This window comes from Pleuronectes platessa, chromosome 13 (assembly GCF_947347685.1).
Source record: "Pleuronectes platessa chromosome 13, fPlePla1.1, whole genome shotgun sequence".
Classification (NCBI taxonomy): domain Eukaryota; kingdom Metazoa; phylum Chordata; class Actinopteri; order Pleuronectiformes; family Pleuronectidae; genus Pleuronectes; species Pleuronectes platessa.
In genome coordinates this window covers 2,240,456-2,263,998 of record NC_070638.1, presented here as the reverse complement: position 1 = coordinate 2,263,998, position 23,543 = coordinate 2,240,456, and the positions used below count along the sequence as shown (strand labels likewise).

General features: G+C 43.7%; 1 protein-coding gene and 9 non-coding genes across 10 annotated transcripts; 1 reads left to right on the top strand and 9 right to left on the bottom strand.

The window, feature by feature from the left end:
- Window positions 1–735: 735 nt before the first annotated feature.
- trnay-gua (transfer RNA tyrosine (anticodon GUA)) lies at window positions 736–823 on the bottom strand. The gene is given in 2 exon segments: window positions 736–771; window positions 787–823. It is a non-coding gene; the product is annotated as a tRNA-Tyr (tRNA).
- Window positions 824–5,007: 4,184 nt separating this feature from the next.
- trnay-gua (transfer RNA tyrosine (anticodon GUA)) lies at window positions 5,008–5,096 on the bottom strand. Its single transcript is given in 2 exon segments — window positions 5,008–5,043; window positions 5,060–5,096. It is a non-coding gene; the product is annotated as a tRNA-Tyr (tRNA).
- Window positions 5,097–8,808: 3,712 nt separating this feature from the next.
- On the bottom strand, window positions 8,809–8,894 carry trnay-gua (transfer RNA tyrosine (anticodon GUA)). Its single transcript is given in 2 exon segments — window positions 8,809–8,844; window positions 8,858–8,894. It is a non-coding gene; the product is annotated as a tRNA-Tyr (tRNA).
- Window positions 8,895–9,126: 232 nt separating this feature from the next.
- Window positions 9,127–9,214, bottom strand: trnay-gua (transfer RNA tyrosine (anticodon GUA)). Its single transcript is given in 2 exon segments — window positions 9,127–9,162; window positions 9,178–9,214. It is a non-coding gene; the product is annotated as a tRNA-Tyr (tRNA).
- Window positions 9,215–9,733: 519 nt separating this feature from the next.
- On the bottom strand, window positions 9,734–9,821 carry trnay-gua (transfer RNA tyrosine (anticodon GUA)). Its single transcript is given in 2 exon segments — window positions 9,734–9,769; window positions 9,785–9,821. It is a non-coding gene; the product is annotated as a tRNA-Tyr (tRNA).
- Window positions 9,822–10,022: 201 nt separating this feature from the next.
- On the bottom strand, window positions 10,023–10,108 carry trnay-gua (transfer RNA tyrosine (anticodon GUA)). The gene is given in 2 exon segments: window positions 10,023–10,058; window positions 10,072–10,108. It is a non-coding gene; the product is annotated as a tRNA-Tyr (tRNA).
- A 237-nt stretch (window positions 10,109–10,345) lies between these two features.
- On the bottom strand, window positions 10,346–10,433 carry trnay-gua (transfer RNA tyrosine (anticodon GUA)). Its single transcript is given in 2 exon segments — window positions 10,346–10,381; window positions 10,397–10,433. It is a non-coding gene; the product is annotated as a tRNA-Tyr (tRNA).
- Window positions 10,434–10,969: 536 nt separating this feature from the next.
- Window positions 10,970–12,379, top strand: LOC128454475 (E3 SUMO-protein ligase ZBED1-like). The gene is made up of 2 exons (XM_053437885.1): window positions 10,970–11,837; window positions 12,219–12,379. The coding sequence occupies exons 1-2, from the start codon at window positions 10,970–10,972 to the stop codon at window positions 12,377–12,379; spliced, it is 1,029 nt and encodes a 342-aa protein (XP_053293860.1).
- Window positions 12,380–13,837: 1,458 nt separating this feature from the next.
- Window positions 13,838–13,923, bottom strand: trnay-gua (transfer RNA tyrosine (anticodon GUA)). The gene is given in 2 exon segments: window positions 13,838–13,873; window positions 13,887–13,923. It is a non-coding gene; the product is annotated as a tRNA-Tyr (tRNA).
- Window positions 13,924–14,340: 417 nt separating this feature from the next.
- trnay-gua (transfer RNA tyrosine (anticodon GUA)) lies at window positions 14,341–14,428 on the bottom strand. The gene is given in 2 exon segments: window positions 14,341–14,376; window positions 14,392–14,428. It is a non-coding gene; the product is annotated as a tRNA-Tyr (tRNA).
- Window positions 14,429–23,543: the final 9,115 nt, after the last annotated feature.

Sequence of the window (23,543 nt, the reverse complement as noted above, 5' to 3'; positions counted from 1 at the left end):
ATTGACTGCCGAGCCCTCTCTGCCTGCCTTTGGGTCGTTGAGGTACCCTGATAGAGGTGTGAACGAACGCATATATCTTTTGAGTCGTTAAGCCTTAGATGCAAATAATAAATGTCCTCCTGTAAAAGCCTCCTCCTTCGAACGAGTGACCTAAGGATGTCAATATATAACCTACAGTCCTCCGCTCTACCAACTGAGCTATCGAAGGGGTAATCATTCTTTCCAGTGAAAGATTGTTTTGGAAAAACAGGAACATTTTCATCTATCGTCAGAGTCCCTGTTCTAAACATTCAGGACATTGACTGCCCCTCCTCCTCTACTAGCCTTTGGTTAATTGAGGTACCCTGATAGAGGTGTGAACGACAGTTCACATCTTTAGAGTCGTTAAGCCTCACATCTGTAAAAGACTCCTCCTTCAAGCCGGAGTCGAACCAGTGACCTAAGGATGTCCACATATGTAACCTACAGTCTCCGCTCTACCAACTGAGCTATCGAAGGGACATTTCATGTAAGAAAGTGTGTTTCTTTTTTGGAATATGTTTGTATGCTGATTAGAAAACAAGGAATATTTGTAAATGTCTTCAGAGTCCCTGTCCTGAACATTCCGGTAATTGACTGCCTGGCCCTGTCTGCCGGCCTCTGGTTCATTGAGGTACCCTGATAGAGGTGTGAATGACTGATGGTATCCTGTTATCGTTAAGCCTCAGATGCAGATTTCCACCTGTAAAAGTCTCCTCCTTCGAACCGGAATTGAACCAGTGACCTAAGGATGTCAGCATATGCAACCTACAGTCCTCCGCTCTACCAACTGAGCTATCGAAGGGATAAGATAGAACTTATAAAGAATCATTCTTATTGAAAATGTCCGTATCCTGGTTAGAAAAGGGGAAAATGTTCATCTATTGTCAGAGTGCCTGTGCTTAACATTCAGGACATTGACTGCCCGGCCCTCTCTGCCGGCCTCTGGTTCATTGAGGTGCCCTGATAGAGGTGTGAACGACTGTTCATATCATTCGAGTCGTTAAGCTTCACATGCAAATTTCCATCTGTAAAAGAGTCCTCCTTCGAGCCGGAGTTGAACCAGCGACCTAAGGATGTCAGCATATTCAACTGAGCTATCGAAGGGATAAACCTGGCATTATAGTGATGTATTTAGTTAGAAAATCTAAATATCCTGGTTAGAAAATAGGAAAATGTTCATCTATCGTCAGAGTCCCTTTGCTCAACATTCAGGTTATTGACTGCCCGGCCCTCTCTAGCTGCTTTAGGGTTGTTGAGGTCCTTAGACTTCACATTACTTTTTGTCATATTGAGTTCAGTAGATACATCATGTCAACAGTCTTGTGTTCCTGTCCTCATGCTCACATACTTTTTTCAGTGATAGATATCAAGTATCGCTGCTGAACTCCCTCAGAAGCCGAGTGCAGATTGGAAACTTGTTCATTACTTCGTAAAGAGCGTTCTCCACATCTGTTTTACAGCTGAGATCTCCCCCCCCGCTGCCACTGAGCTCACTCTGCATTTCAGTTTGTCGCTGGAAAATTCATAAATTAATATCTCTGCAGCAGAGATTGAGTTTGTTCTGTTAAGCAGAGGTTGACAGGACCCCTCTGGAAATTTGGTCCATGTCAGACGTGAGCCTTGGAATTCTGGGAAATGCATTTAGCACTGCTCCCACGCAACGGAATGAAATGCATAGTGTCAGAGTCCGACCCTGCTGTAGGTTACCAACTCCCCTCTGCGCATGGGAACCCGTAATTTCCCCTGTAATTACATTCAGCACAGAATATTAGCTCGAATGGAGAGGAATGTGCAGCACTCGCCCGGCCACCCCGGTATTGTCTATACTTCTGAATGTTGTGTTTGTTTTCAGTTGTGTTTTCTCTAAACCCAAACACTGGAGCCTCTCAAGGAAAAAAAAGAGGAACGGCCACTGCAGCAGGCTGTGGGATCTCTGCTGCTGCTGATACAGATGTTTATTGGATTGACCAAATACTGATATAAGGTTTCATACGAGAGAGAGAGGACGAGTCGCCAGCACTGAGGTCAAGTTGTTTCTGAGCTACAAGCTATTTATAAAGTTTACATCCAGTACATGTATTACTAAGTTCTTCATCCACCTCACAATAACGTGTTCTTCTTGAACAGACATGCAGATGCAGGTCACGTGTAAATATCAGGTGTAAATGAGTCTGTGTTCAACCAGACCCTTTTGTTTCAAGCCCTGGATTATCAGCAACATTTCAAGAATGATTCATTGGGTTTAATTAATCCTACCTTCGGTTTAACAGGCAACAGTGGACAGTGAAAACCAATGAGCCTGAACACTGAGGACCAAACGTTACTGAACTGTGTTATAAGTCAGTAAATACAAAGTTAAAAAAACACTTTATTAGAGAATGAGTAGAGTAGAGTGTAAAAAAAAGTCCACCAAGGCCCAACAGTCCTTTTATTGAACCCACAATTAAATCAGCTTTCTGCTTTTTGTTTGGATCGGCACCAAGCTGCACAAACACATTAATACAAGTCCCATAAATATGCATCAAGATCTGTTTATTATTCTCTGGGAAACCAGAGGAAATGTGGTGATTGCATAGAAAAAAAACTAATTTCACACAAATGTATCAGTAGAGTTTGTGTAATGCTGCTGTTAATCAGACTTTATTCTGGACACACAACGGACAAAACTGGGCATGAACAAGCGACAAAATAAAGTCGACAAATCCTGCTTTCAAAAAGAAAGAAATAACACATCTCATTGGACAAATCAACAAACCCCAGGAGGAGAAAACATCAGCTCTTGAATGAAGGTCAAGAAGGATGACCAATGACCTTGAGAATCCAGATCTGTCCTGCAAACCCCCCCCCCCCCCCCCCCCAGTCTTATGTAACCTCTGGTGGCTTCAGGCCAGTAGGATGTGTCGCGTCAGTAATGCTTGCTCAGCGGCACGCAGACACAAGCATCTGTCTGGGACTAAATCCATATTTGCACAGAGAGTGTTTTTTTTTCCACCAGTCACTCCCATGTAATTACACTGCTAAGTGTTTCAGAGGGAGACAGGGGAGGAGAACTGGGTGGTCTCCTCACGTCCTCGCTCCCTCCAGCATGTCGACCGGAGACCTGTGATTCACCGTCATTAGCATTCCACCACAGTGAAGGATTGAGAGAGGAGCAGCCTCAACGTGTCCACGTCTGACCCTCACGTCACATATATCTCTTATTCTGACAGTTTGACTGGATCGTTTACTTTTTCATACGTTGATTAATATTTATCTTGTTGTTCCAAGTTGGTTCTTCCTCTAAAGGTGTCCAGGTGGTTTTGTGATCTTATATGGAAACTTTCTGGATGCGGGATCCAAAGAAGAAGAAGAAAGTAGAAATATATTCTTAATTGGTTTTTATGTTTTGTATCAATTCTACCACAGACTAGTGTAACCTCCAGAATTCCACTCAAAACAAACCAGACAGATATTTTTGTATAACCTGATAATAACAGCGACATCAGAGTCGAGGGAAAGCTTCACCTAAGACACCTCCTTCAAGTGGGAGTTGAACCAGCGACCAGCTAACAAAGTTAAATTGATGCAATGAACATAAAACATATTTTCAGAACAGATCTGTCTCATGTCTGATCCTGTCGATGGCACGATGAGAATTCTGGGTAACATGGAAATAATACAAATGCATCCTATTATTTGTTTATATCAGCTTCACCTAGAAAAGCCTCGAGCCGGAGTTGAACCATCAACCTAATGATGTCCGCTGTGTTCAGGTGGAGGTTGGTTTTAAACCAATGAAGCTGTGATCCCGGTTCAGGTGAGGAGAACACAACGTCAGCGGCTACAACACAAACTCCCAGCAGAGACACACACATGCTCCTCGTGTCCAAGTCCCTCCTCGACAACAGGTTCTTCACTTTTTACAACACGACACGACACAACCGCTTCTGCCTCGTCAGCCAGGTCACTGTCAGGACAGTTATTTCCTGCAGTCACACAAAATGAATGTTGGCTTCATGCAAATGTTTCGACCTCAGCTCCCGTTTCCTGTTGTGGCATTTATCTGTCATCCGTGATGATTTAGAGTTTGGAGCCTGGACCGTGTGCTTGGACTCTTCTGCTGCACGTCCTCTGAATGATCCGGGGATTTGAGTCGTGTCACTCGTTGTTATGCTCTGGAAATAAAAAGAGCATCAATTTAATTCCTCGTTCAAAATGCAGCCATGGCTACTTAGCTGCCGTTGCTGTCTTTCCAGATGCTTCAGCCTGGAGCCATATTGACTCCTGCCTGTCTACCGGTCAGCATGGCCGCAGGCGCTGCTCAGGCACAGAGACATCAGTCTGCAGAGTCAGGCTCACTTCTGATTGGACGGATCCATGGGCAGAAACTCAGAGAAGGGCCCCCCCCCCGGGAACCCACAAGGCCATGTTGTGGTTCCTCACTCGTGCTCTCTAACCCTTTCTGCTGCTGGGTCTGAATACTGATTTCATATTGATTGATTCAAGTCCACAGCTGCAGCTCTATCTGACTGTGACAGGTTTTATTCTGCTCGCAAAAGTGTGATATACAAAAATATACAAACTCCATGAAAGGGATAGTTCACCTAAAAATGAAAATTCACACATTATCTACTCAGCACTGTGCCGATGGACAAATCACTTTGGAGTCTCAGGGGTAAACAGGGCTGCAGGAGAATCCAATACAATTGAAGTAATTGGTGAACAAATACACAACATTACTTCTCATGTGGTGTCATTCGAGTGTCTGCAGGCCCCCCCCAGTTATATTCAACTTGAAACTCAGTCATTTACACAAATTTTAACCCTAAGCGTCCACTGATATCCTCCAGGTGCATTCAGGGACCGACAGATATGCTAACGTCTGCTAGCTTAGCCACTTCTGATTTAAGGCTTAAAACATGTTATAACAACCATGTGACTGCTTTGGTGAGGATGGAATACAGGAGCATTCAGTTTCATCATAATCGTAAAGCTATAAAAGTGTCCTCCTTCGAGCCGGATTTGAACCAGCGACCTAAGGATGTCAGCCTATGCTCCTCTACAGTCCTCCGCTCTACCAACTGAGCTATCGAAGGGATGCAGAGTTCACTACACTGTAAAATATAAATAACTAAATTTTTGCTGCAAATATAAACTGTAGTAGAAAATACACACAATGCAACATTAGTATTTGGAGAAGTTTGACTCTTGAGCTGCTCGTATGTCACTAAAATGAAAACCTTTTGTTAAAGCTGAAAACCACACGCTCGTGGTGTTGCTCTATATTCATGTCCTTCGCCCTCGTGCTTATGCAAAGCCACCGTGTCTTGACTTGACTCGACTGCGCCTGTGAATAAATCGTGGCCCAGCTGTTGACTAATAGTCCACATTCACCGCTTAAAAAAACACCATGTCACCACTCCTTGTGTCCAGAGTGGGTGGTGAGAGCAGGGAGGGGCTGGCCTGGTAAATAGGTTGGGGGTTGGGGTTGGGGGGGGTCGAAGTAGGAGGCAGCATTGTATTGTTTGACTGACAGTGGGACAGCGAGGGGGAACGGGTGGCCCCGGCCCGGAGACAATGACAGCACGCTGCCTCTCTGCTAAGCCCCCTTTCTGTGGTCGGGTGGGAAACTCCATGCAAACAGCCATCACCAGTTTGATTCATGCCTTTATTGTGACTTGGGAATCTACGCGCTGGAAATGTGCCACAGACTCACATGGCACATTGTTGTGGATTGTCAGGAATACTAAGAGGGGGGTTTCAGGGGATTTGCTCAGGTTGCAGGGTCTGAATGTTTGTGATGCAGATGTAAAAAAAAGAAGAAAACAGTACACAAAAAAATCCATTATCTCAAAACTTTGTTTAACAAAATTATCATATTGTTTACTAATCATTTATTTGTAGTTTTGAGTTTGTTATAGATTTTAACAGTGTAAATTTAAGATATTGTGACTTATATAAATCGACTAGAGAAGAGGATTGACTTTATATACAGGCCATCAAGTTGATGAGGATGTAGAATCTGAATTGTGCTGAAAACATTTTTTATATGTTTTTTGATATATTCAACTGCTCATTGTAAAATTATAAGCGTTACTGAAAAAGATCTAATGAACATTAATTCAACATGTTTTCAGGAATATTAGAATAAAATGAATCTGAAAAGGAATAATGAGCTCAACACTAGAAACACCACTTCCTGTTTTTAATCATTTCTCAAGAATTTTACTTTTTTTTTGCTATAACTCATGTTTCTTGTATCCGTTTCTCCTGCCATTACTTTTAAATGATGTTGTATTATTTTGTATTTGTTGTTTTTGTGTTGAGATAGTTTCACTTTATCATTAGTTGTCTTTGATTATAATTTAATTGTCTGTAATGTTTTCTAGTTTTTATTTGTCCTCTTTGTAAGGAACTTTGTAACGACTGCTTGGAAAGTTATTCTTATATTATTATAATGATCCTTATAGCTGAGTGTTGTTGGCTTATTACTTGAGGACACACATGAGAAGTCCTTCACATGATTTTGTGCAAAACAACCCAATGTTGTCCGATACACTTTCATTAACTTAACGTCCTTTGGCTTGTAAACGGTCTGTTTGTATTCAAATTGTTTGCTGCAATAAACAAACAGTTAATCGTCTTTTTTCACTTTGCTTAACTGAGCTAACGAGGCAAAACTCAATCTGGGCTTTAGCCGAAAACACACCTCCTGAGGTCGAGGCTGTTTATTCAGAGGCTTAGGACTGTATTCAGAGAGGAGGAGGGGGGGGGGGGGGGGGGGGGGGCTGTCAGAGTATCTGCTTACATTCGGCCCAATTAACAATACAATAGTGCCGGGATTTGCAAAGAATAAGGTAAGCCTATTTGTCCGCATACATCTGTTAATTATTAGTGTAAATTAGTTCCCAAACAATAATTATCACCTACAATTGGGTGAGAGAGGAAGAAGGAACGCAACTGTCATTAATTGTGCTTAAGACGCTGTCAACACTAATTAGTCGTGAGACTCGTCTGTGCTGCTGCTGCCACCCAACGACTCATTACACTGGCCTGCAGCACACACAGTTCCCAGTCCTACTGGTTCAGCTGGTCAGCCTTTCAGCCCCGGCACACAGAGACACAGGGAGCTGTAATGTAATCTGGCATGAGGTCATACGAATTGTGTGGGCAAATCATTCCCAGTGTGGAAAATGATACAGTGGGACTGGCACTGATAGGGAACCTGTGAGAAAACGGCCACAGAGAGAACGAGTGGAGGAACGTTTCTCCGTTTGACCTGCGGAGGAGAAACGTGACAGAAGAACCTGTGGCTGCCGAGTCAGGGAATTCAGAATGAAGAGTTCCTCATCTGACTGGGTCAATAACTCTATGGGAATTATTGGTAAAGTGGACACAGTAAAAGTACATCACTTTGTTTTATCTGTTAGCTTCACCCACAAAACCCCAACTGGGACCTGAACCAGCATCTTAAGGAAATCAGCTTTGTTTGCTCTCCTCCAGCCCTCGGCTCTACCAAGTGAGATATGAAAGGGTTTGAAACACATGTCATATAAAAAATATTTGTCCAAAGCTGAGATAAACTAAAGTTAAGTTGTGTCCAAAGCTGAGGTAAGACCTTCTTCACATGGCCGATCACAGCAGAGACTTCAACGACAGAATGGGAAGTCTGCTCGTTGGACTCACTTCCTCATTAACAGCTTTCGCTCCTTTAAACCAGAGTTGAACGTGATCACGATCAAGGGATTACAAAAATAAGATTTAAAATATAGAGAAAAAAAATAAACCTTAGCCCTTTAATTGTGTAGCCAAAATTCACAAATCAGAATGAGTCTCATTGAGCTTTACGAGGTTGAGCTCTAGCATCTGAGCTAAAGCTGAGCTACCAGGGTGCGAACAGCATTTAAATTATATTCATTAAGAAAGTTGATATTCTCTGACTTTGTCTGTGTGCTGTTTGGTGCTGGGCAGGTTGGTGGGAAGTTCGTCAAGTTTCATTTCATCGCAGCTTTTAGATTAGAGCAGCTTTAAAGTAACTCCTTGTTGCCGTCACGTACAGATATGCAGCTTCCTCCTTTTTTTCCGTTTCACTCGGCTGACAGTGGAATGCCTTGCTGAAGGACACTGCAACAGTCACTGCTGAGAGACAGGGTTTCCACACCCAGCTTCCCACACAGTCCGCAGGTTTGAACTTGTGACTTTAACCAGTAACCTTGATCTGTGAGGACGTCAGAGTTCGCTCCCCAAATACAGACGACTTGATGTTTTCCATCTCAGTGTTTCTTCAGAGCTGGATGTCAACGTGTTGTATCTCAAACCTTTGACTATTCGCTCCTGAAGCAAGTGACCTCAGATGAAACATAACTTTCACAACTGCCTGTATTTTTCTTGATGCATCACAGTGTATGAGCAATACAAGATGAAATCCAGTAATTGAATTGTGATTAAACAACATATTTAGTCCAGTCTTGGAACTCACTAAATCAAGTCTGTCTGGCTTGTTCAAGATTCCAGATCCAGTCCATCTGGAAGATGAGCTGTAAATTCAGTTTGCATATGCTGAATGTAAAACAGATTAGTTGTTGTACGACCTTCACTTCTCTCCTCCCTGCAGGCGACGGGCCGGCCGGTGCATTAAGTTCACCAGCTTGTCACCACTCAGCAGATTCTGAGCAGCTCCTGGCCCAAACCACAGACTACAAATAATTCAGGACGTTAACGGCCCGGACCTCTCTTCCTGCTTTGGGTCGTTGAGGTGCCCCTACTGGAGGTGTGAATTGTGTGATTGTTGAGCATATAAATGACTCCTCCTTCGAGCCGGAGTTGAACCAGCGACCTAAGGATGTCAACTATTAACCTACAGTCCTCCGCTCTACCAACTGAGCTATCGAAGGGATAAACCTGACTTAATAGTGACAGGTTCTTTTATAAAATGTAAATATCCTGGTTAGAAAATGGGAACATGACAGTGTCTGAAGACACTTGTCTTCAGAGTATTTGTGCTAAACATTCAGGACATTGACTGTCCCCCCCCTCATTGAGGTACCCTGATAGAGGTGTGAACGAACGCTCATATCTTTTGAGTCGTTAAGCTTCAGATGCAAATTTCCACCTGTAAAAGAGTCCTCCTTCGAACCGGAATTGAACCAGTGACCTAAGGATGTCAGCATATGCAACCTACAGTCCTCCGCTCTACCAACTGAGCTATCGAAGGGACCACAGAGGAGTACTAGTGAAACATTGTTAATGAAAATGTCTGTATCCTGGTTAGAAAAGGGAGCATTTTCATCTATCGTCCCTGTGCTAAACATTCAGCACATTGACTGCATGGTCCTCTCTGTCTGCCTTTAGGTCATTGAGGTACCCGGACTGGAGGTGGGAATGGCTGATGACATCTTGTGATCGTTAAGCATATATATCTCCTCCTTCGAGCCGGAGTTGAACCAGCGACCTAAGGATGTCCACATATGCAACCTACAGTCCTCCGCTCTACGAACTGAGGTATCGACGAGAGATAAAGTGTTATTAATAGTGATGTATTATTTTCGAAAATGTCAATATCCTGGTTAGAAAATGGGAACATCTAGACTTCACAGTCCCTTTGCTAACCATTCAGGACATTGACTGTACCGCCCTCTGGTTCATTGAGGTATCCTGATAGAGGTGTGAACGAACGCTCATATATTTTGAGTCGTTAAGCCTCACATGCAAATTTACACCTGTAAAAGTCTCCTCCTTCGAACCGGAATTGAACCAGTGACCTAAGGATGTCAACATATGTAACCTACAGTCCTCCGCTCTACCAACTGAGCTATCGAAGGGATAAAACAGGTTTTCTAGTGAAACATTCTTAATGAAAATGTCGGTAACCTGGTTAGAAAATGGGAACTATCATCTATCGTCCCTGTGCTAAACATTCAGCACATTGACTGCCCGGCTCTCTCTGCCTGCTTTTAGGTCTCCGGACTGGAGGTGTGAATGGCTGATGATATCTTGTGATCGTTAAGCATATAAATGACTCCTCCTTCGAGCCGGAGTCGAACCAGCGACCTAAGGATGTCAACTTATAACCTACAGTCCTCCGCTCTACCAACTGAGCTATCGAAGGGACAAATCTGGCATAATAGTGAATTTTTTTTCCGGAAAATATACATTTCCTGGTTAGAAAATGGAAACATTTAGACTTGTCTTCAGAGTCCATGTGCTAAACATTCAGGAAATTGACTGCCCGGCCCTCTCTGCCGGCCTTTGGTTCATTGAGGTACCCTGATAGAGGTGTGAACGAACGCTTCTATCTTTTGAGTCATTAAGCCTCAGATGCAGATATCCACCTGTAAAAGAGTCCTCCTTCGAACCGGAATTGAACCAGTGACCTAAGGATGTCAGCATATGCAACCTACAGTCCTCCGCTCTACCAACTGAGCTATCGAAGGGACAAAGTGATACTAATACTTATGTATTGTTTTGTAAAATGTCAATATCCTGGTTAGAAAACCGGAAAAATTCAACTTGTCTTCAGAGTCCCTGTTCTAAGCATTTAGGACATTGACTGTCTACCCCTCATTGAGGTACCCTGATAGAGGTGTGAACGAACGCTCATATCTTTTGAGTCGTGAAGCCTCATATGCAAATTTCCACCTTTAAAAGAGTACTCCTTCGAACCGGAATTGAACCAGTGACCTAAGGATGTCAGCATATGCAACCTACAGTCCTCCTCTCTACCAACTAGGGCTGCAGGATATATCGGCTATGTACGATATATCGATATAATTTCCACGGGGATACAAGATTTGACAATATCGTTTATATCGATATATGCGTTAAAATGGTCAGTTTCGCCTCAAGCGTCTGCGTTTGCCTTGGGAGACTGTGAGCGCAACCGCGACCCCTCCCACTCTGTCGTTCCGAACGTGCCGATTGCAAAGACGCGTCTTCCCCGCCCCCACCACCCCCTCACAACAAATCAAGCATGGAGGATCCCAATAAAAAAAACGAGACGGCGGAGCGAGACGAAATTGTTTCTAAAAGGAGAAACAACGGCTCCATCATATGGAAATGGTTTGGTTTTAAAAAAAAAGATGAGCAGCAGCTGCAGGTAATCTGTAGGGAATGTAACAAAACAGTTGCGTCCAAAAGTGGAAGCACGACCAATCTTTTCCACCATTTGCAGCAGCGGCACAAAGTGCAATACGAGGAATGTGTGAAACTCCGTGGCTGTGCTGCTGCTGCTGCATCACCGACCGCGAAAGCATCTTCTGCGGCTGCCCCAAAACAATGTCTATTGCAAGAATCCTTCACTCGTGGTGAGCCATATGACAAGAAAACCGCAAAGATCACTAAAGCGGTAGCCTACCACATTGCAAAAGACATGGTCCCGGTCGCAACGGTCGCCCAGGATGGTTTCAAAAAGTTGCTCCGAACAATGGACCCAAGGTACAATTTGCCAAATCGAAACTATTTCTCTGAAGAAGTGCTGCCAGAGATGTACACCACTCTCAGGCAAAAGCTGACAGCCCGGCTCGCAACAGTAAAATATTTTGCGGTCACTACCGACATGTGGTCCAGTAGGACCTGCGAGCCGTATATGTCATTGACAGTTCATTTTATCGAGGACTGGAGAATGGAGTCGGCGTGCCTCCAAACCAGCTACTTTCCTCAAGATCACACCGGAGAGCACATCGCTGAAGCCCTGCAGGATGCGCTCTCAAACTGGAAGCTGGAGGAAAAGCGGCTGGTGGCCATAACCACCGACAACGGGAGCAACGTTGTTAAAGCGGCCCAACTGCTAAAATGGCTGAGGATGCAATGCTTTGGTCACCGACTTCATTTGGCCATTGGTGAGTACAATGGCAAAGTAATAGTTACAGGGAAGAGAAAATGTGTGCATGCTTTAAAACGGTTGTTTGCCATAACAACTTTTTCACACAGTTAAATGGTGTTTGAATTTGACATAAAATCTAAATCACACACCTCCCTCTTAAACACAGGTGATCTTCCTTTTTTAGATAATAAAAATCAAAGAAGAATTACATTTTTTAAATACTTTTATTTTAAATGTTTTCTATTAAAGAACATGAACACACAATTGAAAAAGTGAATACAAAAACAAAATAAAATAACACGGCGTACTCTACTTAACAGGTTTCTAAGACATTGTTTAAATTAAAAGGTTAAATGAAAAAGTAAATGATTTAAAATATTTAACAATTTTATTTCAGGACATGGCATGGATGATCACCGCATCACAAGGTGCATTGCGCTGTGCAAGAAAATGGTCAGCAGCTTTTCCTATAGCTGGAAACGGAGGAGAGAATTGGCTGAGGTGCAGATTCAGCTGGGTCCTGCAGGCAGTCCAGAAAGTCCTGAAGCCCCTTCATGACTTCACAGACGCTCTCTCCGGTGAAGAGTATGTCACCCTCTCCTACGTCAGGCCTGTGCTACACCTCTTCAACTCAAGTCTCCTAATACGGGAAGAGGATGATAGTGAGCTGTGTAGGTCGATCAAGACCAGAATCTTGGATTACCTTAATGCCAAGTATGCTGACCCAGACACAAGTGACCTTTTGGATATGGCATCACTTGCGGATCCACGTTTCAGGGTCCAATACATCCCAGGTGAAAGAGTTGAGGCACTGAAACACAGAGCTGTGTTGGAGGTGGAGGCCTTGCAGGCTGATTTGGGCGGCGGTAAGCCGGACCCGGCTGGCCCTGTGCCAGAGGAACCAGGAATGCCACCACCATCCACAAAGAAGAAGTCACTGGCCAGCTTCTTCAAGCAGAGCACAGCCACCAACACCAGGCTGACACAGAGGGAGGCGATTGAAAGTGAGCTTACAAGCTACTTACAGTCAGCTATCATCGACCACGACACAGATCCTCTCCAATGGTGGAAGATGCATGCCGATATTTTTCCAGCACTGAGCCTCCTGGCAAAAAAGTACCTTTGCGCACCAGCAACCAGTTCCCCTTCTGAAAGGGTTTTCAGTTGCAGCGGCAACATTGTCAACTGTCACAGGGCATCCCTGAAGCCTGAGGCGGTTGATAGACTAGTTTTCCTTGCACAAAACCTGTAAAATATAAGAGCACTGCAAATGAGAAACGTTTTTTTGGCCTGTTCTGTTGGTAATTTTGTTCTCTTTACATTCTTGTTCTTTGCACAGCTGTAGGAGAAGAAAAATCTTAACCCTTTTCATTTAATTAAAACTATTTAATATATTTGTTATTTCACACAATGTTAGATGTTGGCACCACATAATTTGTCAAAGAGATTTAAAGATTTTATTTATTTTGTTAAGAAGCATAAAAACTGTTCTGTTCATGTGTTCATGTGTTCATTCAATTTACCTTTCTTGCACTTGGCACATGTGCCAGCCAGAGTTCCATGTTCCATTCTGGTGAAAATGACTATACAAAATCACATGTTGATATATGTTGCAGTCATACTGATCTGTGTTTTATTAAAAGTGCTTGCAACGTCTCACATGTGGCTTTTGACTTTAAAAAAACCATCTAACCCACTCTATAGAAAATATCGAGATATATATCGTATATCGCCATTCAGCCAAAAAATATCGGGATATCATATTTTGCCCATATCGTGCAGCCCTACTACCAACTGAGTTATCGAAGGGATAAAACAGGTTTTCTAGTGAAACAACGTTAATGAAAATGTCGGTAACCTGGTTAGAAAATGGGAAAAATGTCATCTATCGTCCCTGTGCTAAACATTCAGGACACTGCCCGGCCCTCTCTGCCTGCTTTGAGTCATTGAGATACCTGGACTGGAGGTGTGAATGGCTGATGATATCTTGTGATCGTTAAGCATATAAATGACTCCTCCTTCGAGCCGGAGTCGAACCAGCGACCTAAGGATGTCAACTTATAACCTACAGTCCTCCGCTCTACCAACTGAGCTATCGAAGGGACAAACCTGGCATAATAGTGAATTTTTTTCCCGGAAAATATACATTTCCTGGTTAGAAAATGGAAACATTTAGACTTGTCTTCAGAGTCCAGGTGCTAAACATTCAGGAAATCGACTGCCCGGCCCTCTCTGCCGGGCTTTGGTTCATTGAGGTACCCTGATAGAGGTGTGAACGAACGCTTATATCTTTTGAGTCAGACAAAATGATACTAATACTGATGTGTTCTTTTGTAAAATGTCAATATCCTGGTTATAAAACAGGACGAATTCAACTTGTCTTCAGAGTCCCTGTGCTAACCATTTAGGACATTGACTGTGTACCCCTCATTGAGGTACCCTGATAGAGGTGTGAACGAACGCTCATATCTTTTGATTCGTTAAGCCTCACATGCAAATTTCCACCTTCAAAAGATTCCTCCTTCGAACCGGAATTGAACCAGTGACCTAAGGATGTCAGCATATGCAACCTACAGTCCTCCGCTCTACCAACTGAGCTATCGAAGGGATAAAATAGTTGTCCTAGTGAATCATTTTTATCGAAAATGTCCGTATCCTGGTTAGAAAATGGGACTATGCCTCAGATGCAAATTTCCCCATGTGTAATAGTGTAGTTCCTACAGATGAACCAATCCAGATATTGGTGCCACTGTCTGTCGCTGGTGATCGCTCAGTGTCTATGATGCAGCATTTGCTTGACTAACCCTAACCATCCTATTAAAACCAAACTTACATTGGTCCCATCAGCTAACATGGCTGAGTTATGTTTTTTTTTTTTTTTTGAAAAGATCTTTGCACAGAAACAAAAACTTGATCAGTTGATCTCATGTTGGAAACAATGAACCAATGAGGATTCTGGAGTTGGATCAATATCAAGCAAACTCCGACAGCGCATTAAAAAATCCTTTCTTCTGTGAAACAATAGAGTAAAAACCGAAGAGAAAAACCCAAACAATAATCCATGTATAATACCTACAGGCATATCGTCTATGGAGCTGCACTGAAACACCCCAAAATGAATTGAAACAAAAGGAGCTAAATTGGATATCACATTTTTACAGATGCAGCCAACTCGACAAATTAACAAATGAGCCTCAACACGACACAACGCCGAGGGAACCAAGTTAATTTCCATTAAATGATAACACATTCCAGCCCATTCAGTTGCTCCTTTTATTTTATTATTTGCGTATTCATAAATTCCGGGCACGGGCGCATGAACCTCAACCTTTGTTAATATGAATATATTGTCAGGCATTTGCATAATCCACTTCATAATCCACTGCAGCACTCGGCGGTGAGGGAGATAAGGAGGGGCAGCCACTGTTTCTCCTGGGAACGCTACACAGATAAACGGAGGAAGAGAGAGACGCACTTTCTGCTCCTATTATGAGATAAAAAAAAGAAGGAAGGCTTTGCAAAGTTTTCACTTTCCAATGCATTTCCCTTTCAGAGACAGATGGCGGTGGAATATCATTATTTGTATGTTTTTTCTTTTTTTTGTATTTCACAGACATTGAAATTTAGTGAATTTCCACGGAGACGGTGTGCATGGGTTATTTATGTATCTGCCACAACACAGCGGGCTGATTTTATTACGCCGCTGGAATCTGCTTCTTGCAGAAACTGTTTTTCACAGAACCTGAGAGGCTGCTCGGCAGCGGGAGGAATCACACGGCGACAAATGAGCAAACAGAAAACTCCCAGCTCGTCCTGAACATCACTAATGAGACCCCTTATAGCTTCAATGTGGATGGAAAAGTGTGCATGTGTGTGTCTGCACCTGTGTGTGTGACCCTGTGCGTGCATGAATGTGTGTGTCGTGACTGAGGCAGTGAAAAGCTCTCTCCCCCCCCCCCCCAAAGTCTTCCTAAATTGGCCTCTGGGATGACGCCACCGCACAAGTACATCCATCCCCGCTGTGCTGCATGCATTCCTGGTGTGTGTGCGTGTCTCTCTGCATGTGTGTGTGTGTGTGTTTGTACAATGGCAACACTTCCTTTTTGGCCTAAATGGCAGGGAGCCTCAGCTATTGTGGCCTGATTAGGGCTCCCATTCAAGCTCTCTGGGATTTCTAATTGCGGGGCCTTGTGCGGGCGAACTCCCCCTCACTTCCCACCCTGCTACACTCCCCTGCTACTACTGTAAGACTTAATGAGACACAATTACTGCCCCCTAGGAGTCCTGGAGTGAGCCAATCACAAAGGCAGACAGAGACCCCCAGTGAATGGCCACTCGGAGGAGAAAGAGACAGAGAGAGGGAGCGGGAGGGAGGGGAGAATCACAAGCCCTCATTGTCCAGAGAAAGCAAAGAGAGAAGCCTTTTTTTGGGGGGGAGAAATATAAATGTTTTTATTTAATGCCGGCTCATAATTGGGCCCCTGAGAGGGAAAGGGAGAGCCAAAGGAGTGGAGAGGGTGGGGAGTTCAATAGGGAAAAAGGCCTGCAGGTACAAAAGACTAAGAATGACATGTTAGACGTGCTCAGGAGGAGGAGAGGGGAGGAGAGGGGAGGAGGAGGAGGAGGAGGAGAGGGGAGAAAGAGAAAGAGAAAAGCGAACAACTAGATACTGAGGTGAAAAAACACAGGAGCAGAGGAAGAGAACAAAACCAAGTGGAAAAACTTGACAGGACTTTTTCCTTTTCTTCCCTTGTCACAGCTCTGAGCCCGGTCGGCGTGGGAAATGGCCGGACGCTGAATGATGCGTGCCGGGCCCAGTGAAAAGCCGAAGCAGCGATTCGGTTCAAGAAGTAAAATAATCCTGAATTTGTGGATTTCTCTGCCAAAACCTGTGTGGGAAGCAGCAGGGACGAGGGAAGTCCGACTGGAGATCTGCAGCTCTCGACTGTACGGGAACATTCATTGAGTTATTCCTCAGGAATAGAGGCGATATTGTTTTGAGCACGTCTGGGGATTTTGAAGCGTAGTGAGGGGAGTTTATTGTGAAAGCCGAGCCGCCGTGTGATGTTCGCAGACAAGGAGGCTGTGAGACGACACCGAATAAAAGACCTCACGTCACTCAGTTCTCTGGAGAAATGCTGCATTCCTGGTTGAATTCACCGCACAGCACAATACTCCCCCAGCAGGAGAGAGGGCAGGTGGGACCTGACACACAGGGAATACATGATTAACAATTAATACAATAAAAGGCCTTTTAAAAAGTGTCTGAATTGATTTTCTCTGAGATGCACCTGTGGACAGAAAGCACTGTGTAACATTTCCAAACTGAACTGGACAGTGTTTGTCTGTGGGTGAGAATTTAACTTCCAAATGTTTGGCCTCACACACACACAGACACACACAAACACACACACACACACTCATATACAGTAAATGGATTGTATCTGTACTGTACTAAGTCTTGTCGACTGCTCAAAGTCACATTCACATACTTTGAGCCTTTTGGAGACTGAGTGTCTTGCCCAAGGACACTCAGGCATGCGGACTGGAGGGGTTCAAGCCACCGACCTTCTGGGTAGTGGACGTACCACTCTACCTCCTGAGCCACACATGACATATCCCCTCTTTACTGATCTGATAACAATGTGGCATCCAGTCTAGATTTACGTAAAAGTCTCAGGAGGCGTAAATCAGGTGTTTCCGCTTTCAGCTCATTTAGAATAATGGGAGAAGAAGCTTTTACTTTATATCCTGAGATATTTGTGTTCTTCTAGTTTTGTGTACGTTGTGGGTACGGAACTCGCTCGCTGGGAATAGCACGAAAAGTTCCAGAAAGTGTTTTGAGCGACTGACTCTGACCTCAGTGGATCTCTGCACAGGGAACGAGACAGCACCACCCAGGAGAAGCCGACCTCCCTTATCAAGATGTGCGTTGTCACATCATCTGAACAAACAAAGGGTCGGAGCTCAGACAAACTCCCCGAGGAGCCGTTAGACTGACGGAGCAGCTCCCGCCTCCTCTGACGACGCTCTGGGGAGAAGGAGAACGGCTCATTTCACTAAATACATATTTCCTGCATCGCTCTTTCCTCTTGTCTTCAAATGGAGGATCCGGAAACATGCGAGTAAAGACTCAAGGCCGACATTTCTCCTCCAGAATCGTTTTGTTGAATTGAAACTCCAACCTGCAGCTACCCAACATACACACACACACACACAGACACACACAGACACACACTCAGTGCCTTGGCCCCACGTTCCTCCCGGTGAGTGCAGCCTCTCAGCGAGTGACTGAACCCCCTTTGTTCGGTGGTGACCCTCTTAAGCGCAGGTTGAAGCCTGCAGCCATTCCACTTTGGATTTGGACCCTATCGCGTGTCACACGGCTAAGTCGACCAGGACCGGGCCTCTTCATTCAAACACACGGCAACAAGTATCCATTCACATCACAATGGACGCTGTTTGAGCTGCAATAACTGGATGGTCGTCATTATGAGCAAACACAGGGAGGCATCCAGAGGGGGCCGGTGAAAGATGACATACAAATCATCTGTTTTTATTTGAAATGCCTAATCACTAATCCCTCTTTTACCCCCAAACAAAACATAAATTAAAGTGGTAATACTTTAATTTACTTTGCTAATAATTATCCTTTTTAATGATTGCGCCAATTAGCTGCTAATGCTAGGTAAGGGGTCGCAATTACACAGCTTAAGTAACCAGGTTATAGCCTTGATTTTAGTTTTTACAATATTCATTTAATTTACGCCAAAGTCCAAGAGGTTACTTTTATTTCCGTATCTTTTTAAGTTCAATTTGAATAGATCTAATTTATCAGGGAAGATAAAAACATTAATTCATTCATTTTACATCCAAAACATCAACACTTTATATAACTGTACGTAGATAAATTCTACTTATTCACTCGACAGATCATTCTGTTATGATTATTATGAGTTTTCAAATGATGCCAAGCTTTGTGTCACGTGTTTTTGAAGTAATTAAGTTATTGTAATAATACCTATACATATTTATCAAGGGCACCACCCTAAAGAATAAAATTAATATAATCAAATCAACACAGTTTTCAAAAGAATCAAGTCAAATCGTGAGAAAATGTTTTTGCGATAACACGACCACAGCTCCGGTGCCGAGATGACGCCACGCGAGGGCAACACGGTTTCTTGATTCCAGTTCTTTTGTTCTGGAAACCAGTGAACTCACCTCACTGGGACGAGTGTGTTTCAAAGACCGGTTCAGATGCTGTGTTTTCTGGGAGCTGCCTTCATGTGACTGTCAGCCTGTTGCTGCCGGAATAACAAAATCTGACACGTGCAAAGTGAATCACGTCTCAGTCAGTTTCAAGCGGCTCTCTGTGGGTTTCATCAGCCTCATCAGGTCAAGCTGCGACTGGGATTGACGGGTCATATGTCGAGTGGGGATGTTTCCTGGAGCTGCTTTTCAAACCTCTCCCTCGTGTAGCCCGTCCAGGAAAAGTTTGCTAATCCCTCACGTTTTTCTGACTTCTTTGATTTCCCTCGTTCAGCTCCACACGTGTAGATCCGGTAGCAGCTCAGTGCAGAGGCAGGTCTGAAACTACGACTCTCACACTTATTCTAAAAGTACAGGCTTTGTCGTTTTGAGGCGTCCATGTACTTTGTGGTTTTTGGAAGCTCTGGAAAATCTCTGAGAAGTTGGGTGAGGTCAGAGAGGGTAGAGGTGCCTGGGTAGAGCGGCAGAAGACAGGACATGACCTCTAAACTTTCTTCTTCGTGTTTTGCTTCTCTTTTTAATCCTGAGATATTTGTATTTAAGGTTTTTTTCAGTCCGTGGTGTATTTGAAATGTTATTGACACGATAACTCAGACATTTAACTCCGGGGGCTGGCAGGAAGTTTTCCAGAAAATGTCCACAGAGATTCACTCATCTCACACCAGGACTCAGAGACTTGCTCCAACACAACATGTTCTTTAGATCCAACTGACAACAGGAAGTCAATGCCTGTGGTCAGATGTGTTGTAGCCTCTCACACCGACTCTCACACCCGTTGTTCCTGCTGACTACAATGAGCTTTGTGTGGTGTAGTAGAACTCTGTAAGAAAACATTAACAGCGTCTGCATGGTATCACAGGTTGGTAATTATTATCCAGAACACCACTGAAGAGAGGGCTTGTTGGGCAGGGAGGCTGTTTGACGAATTCTTATTTCTTTGATGACTTTAAAGTTTAAAATTTGCTGTAAATGTTTCTGCGTTGCCCTGCACAGACGAACCCTGTGCACCACCTGTGATATCCTTTTCAAATAGAACACAGGATCAGCTTCAAGAGGATCAAAACAAGGTTCTGATGAAAAAAGCAGAAAGAGGAAGAAGCAGCATCAGGTTGACTGAGTGTGACGTCCTTTAAAAAGACAGACGCAGTGACACGGTTCCTGTCTCATGTCAGTCTCTGTCTCTTTGGCTGCAGCAGACGTCTTCACAGCAGCAGCACGCTGAACACTTTCAAACTTTGATGTTCACCCGCTGGAAACCTTGATTGACACTTGTGTAGTAGTCGCACAAAACAAAAACCTCAGCAACACAACAAATCTTTCTAAATTCACAGCAAAGTGTTTTTTTACCCAACGAGCTGCAGATTAGATTCTCGTGAACAAATCTCCAGTTTTACAGCCGGGCTGAAGGTGTCGGGTCAGTCTGCCCTCTGCTAATCATTATCCCACATTTCAAATCTTTAAATCTCTGCAGATGGGCCGTCAGCTCCACTGGGCGTGCAGCCTGAACAACAAATGTAAACCATTTACCAGTAAGACCAGTGTTTACTGCTGTCTGGGCAATTCAGCCAATTTATTATTTGATTCTGTCACTTTTACCACCTCACGGGCCAATCAGAGATAAGAGAGATGATATGAATCCTCTGGAATGTGTATTGGTCTTGTTTTCAGTCCTTTATGGGGATTTTTATATTCCTAACCTTTAGACTTAAGATTTAGAATCTGACCTGGTTGAACTCAAATATAAATTTATTAAATATGGGTTGATCTGTAAGGAAGCTAATTTGAAAAAGTGTTTTTATAATAACATTGACAACAATATCTTATTTTAAGACCGTGTTGTCACCTGAGTTCTTTCTACCTTTTCTATCATTGATTGTCAAAGTCCAAGAATCAATCATAAAAATCCTCATAAATGTGGTTTTATTGTGGTTTACACCTGCAGACACATGTGTGAAGGATCTAATGTGTGATAACTTACACCTGAAACCAAATTATCTCCTATAACATTAGATTAAAAACAACCCTGGACTGCTGACACACACACTTAGTTTTTATAATACGTGATTGAAACTGTGCTTTCAGCTATTAGGCTCAAAAGATTAAATCTCACATTACAAAGGTCATAAGCACTAATACGGGTTCGAAGGTCGTCTGTTCCCTTCTCCACTCCTTGTGCTGTTTGTGCTGAGCAGCTTTGCTCGGGGTTTTTAAAAAATGCAGCGGAAGTTGTGAAGTACTTTGAGAATCTGAAATATTTTGCTGCAGGTGGATTTAAGTGGTTAAATTAAATTACATTTTTCCATTAGCAATTTCTGTCGTAGCATTTTCACCTCTGCCGATGAGGTTTATGTTTTGTTTTGACTGAATTAATCAAAAACCACTGGATGGATTGTCATGGAACTTAGTGGAAGATGCAGTCGGACCACGAGGATGGTAACAACTTTATGGATTAAAGCATACGACAAATATTACTTCAACAGAGGAACGTTTTCAGATCTCTTACGTTATTGGGAGAAGTGTGAATATAAGAATATGTGCATAAAACCAGGTGTTTTCCTTTCTTCCATCTGTCCTTCACTTTCCCTCCATCGTTCCCCGTCCCCTTTCTGTCCTCCCCTCTGCCTCTCTCACCCCCCCCCCCCCCCCCCCCCCCCTTTCTCTCCCTCTCCCTCATTTGGCCGAAGCTAAATGTCTTGTGTGAGATAACATCACAGTAGGAAATTCCGCCTGTGTTGCCAGACTGCTCAGTTTTCTCCCCAGGGCTGGCAACAATGTGCGTCCTTCATAAGTGGCTGTGCAGCGCTCAGGATCTCCACTCATCCCCTGTGAGCCCGGTCAAAAGAACCCGCCGGCGAAACCCAATGCCGAGCTCCCAGCTCCGCGCCAGAGCCCCAGCAGCTCGCCAGTGGGATTACTGCAGCGAGGAGTCCGGCCCACTATCGTACATGTACTTGTAAACAATATCAACAAGCCATTTGCAAAAGCTGCGACATGTTTTTCCGTACAATTCTCTATGGGGGAATATAAATGGCCTTTTCAAATTAAAGTACATAAAGATTTGCTGAATAGTGTCGGGTTGGTTTTGGAAGAGTCGTCTATTAATTATCTTCTTTCAGAGGATTAGCTCTGATGCTCACAGCTCCCTAAAACCTTACTGTCAGCTTACTATGGTTCCTGTGGTTCCTGTACAGATTAATGTGGCTTCATATTTAATCTTCAGACGTGATATCATTCCTCTCAACTGACTCTCTGCAAGAAACAAAACAAGAGGATCAAAGTTCACGGGTCAAAGTTCACTAAAAGTTAAACTCCACGCGACCTGAACCCTGAGGGAGAAACCAGTACATTTTAGACTGGATCCGGTAAAACAACAGGTTTTTAATTTACCTAAACATACATGAAGGAGCGTTGGTCTGGGTGGAGGTGTGAAGCCTCTGAGCGTCCTCCTAGTCGAGGTTGGTGATTGGACCTTTCTCACCAAAAGGCTTGTTTATAATGAAAGAGATTTCCCTCTGATATCTGGAGATATGTGTTGTTCATCATTCATTTGGTAGATGTCTTCCCATTCAAGCCTCCAACTGCCAGTCGGCTAAATACAACAGAATTTGAAATGTCTCCTCACACTTTGCGACTTTTAATATATTGGCCTATATATTAAACAAGTAGGGGAATTATTTTATGTTTTTTAAATCCTATGTCTCAGTTACATTGGGAGATGGTTTTATTTGATGTGTCAGCTTCATCCATTTGCTCAATTCAGTGGGAATTTGTAGGAAATAGCTCTGAACCACACAGACTCTCACCAGGATGGTTGCTGGAGACATTTTCACAAAAACAAAATCCTTCCCTGTCGAGCCTCTGTTGTTTCACTCTCACTGTAAAAGAATAAATAATCAGGTACCCAGAAAAATGAGAAAAACGTTTCTCACATCCGAGCCTATACTCCCCAGAGACAAATTGTTTGTTTTTTAAATACTCTGGAGAATTAAAGCTTTTCAGGCGAACGCACAGAGGCTCCAGACGCTCAGGGACGTGGAGGAGCTGCTCTGTAAAGTCTTCCCTCTGGATTCCAGAGTCAGTTGCTCGCCCCGGAGTCGCTGAGAGATGAACGGATGTGTAAGTCAGAGCTATATGACAAACCAGTGGAATGGTCAGTTCGCCCAGACGGCTTCTCCTCATCCGTGAAGAGCTCGATAGCATTTATCTTCTTCCTGTAACGTAAACACTGATTTAAATCCCTGAGTCTTTATTTAGCCGTCGCTGCGGAGCGCCACAACACACGGCCTCACCACAGAAACCAGTTACCTTCAGCCTGCCCCAGATTAGTGGGTTGTTGTCTGGGGAGGATGACATGTTTTTTACCCTCTGTACGGTTTCAAAGGGGTTTATGTATTTAGGGGTTTGTCTCTAAATGTGGAGCGTCTGCGCCATAAGCGCCCGAGTGCTCTTT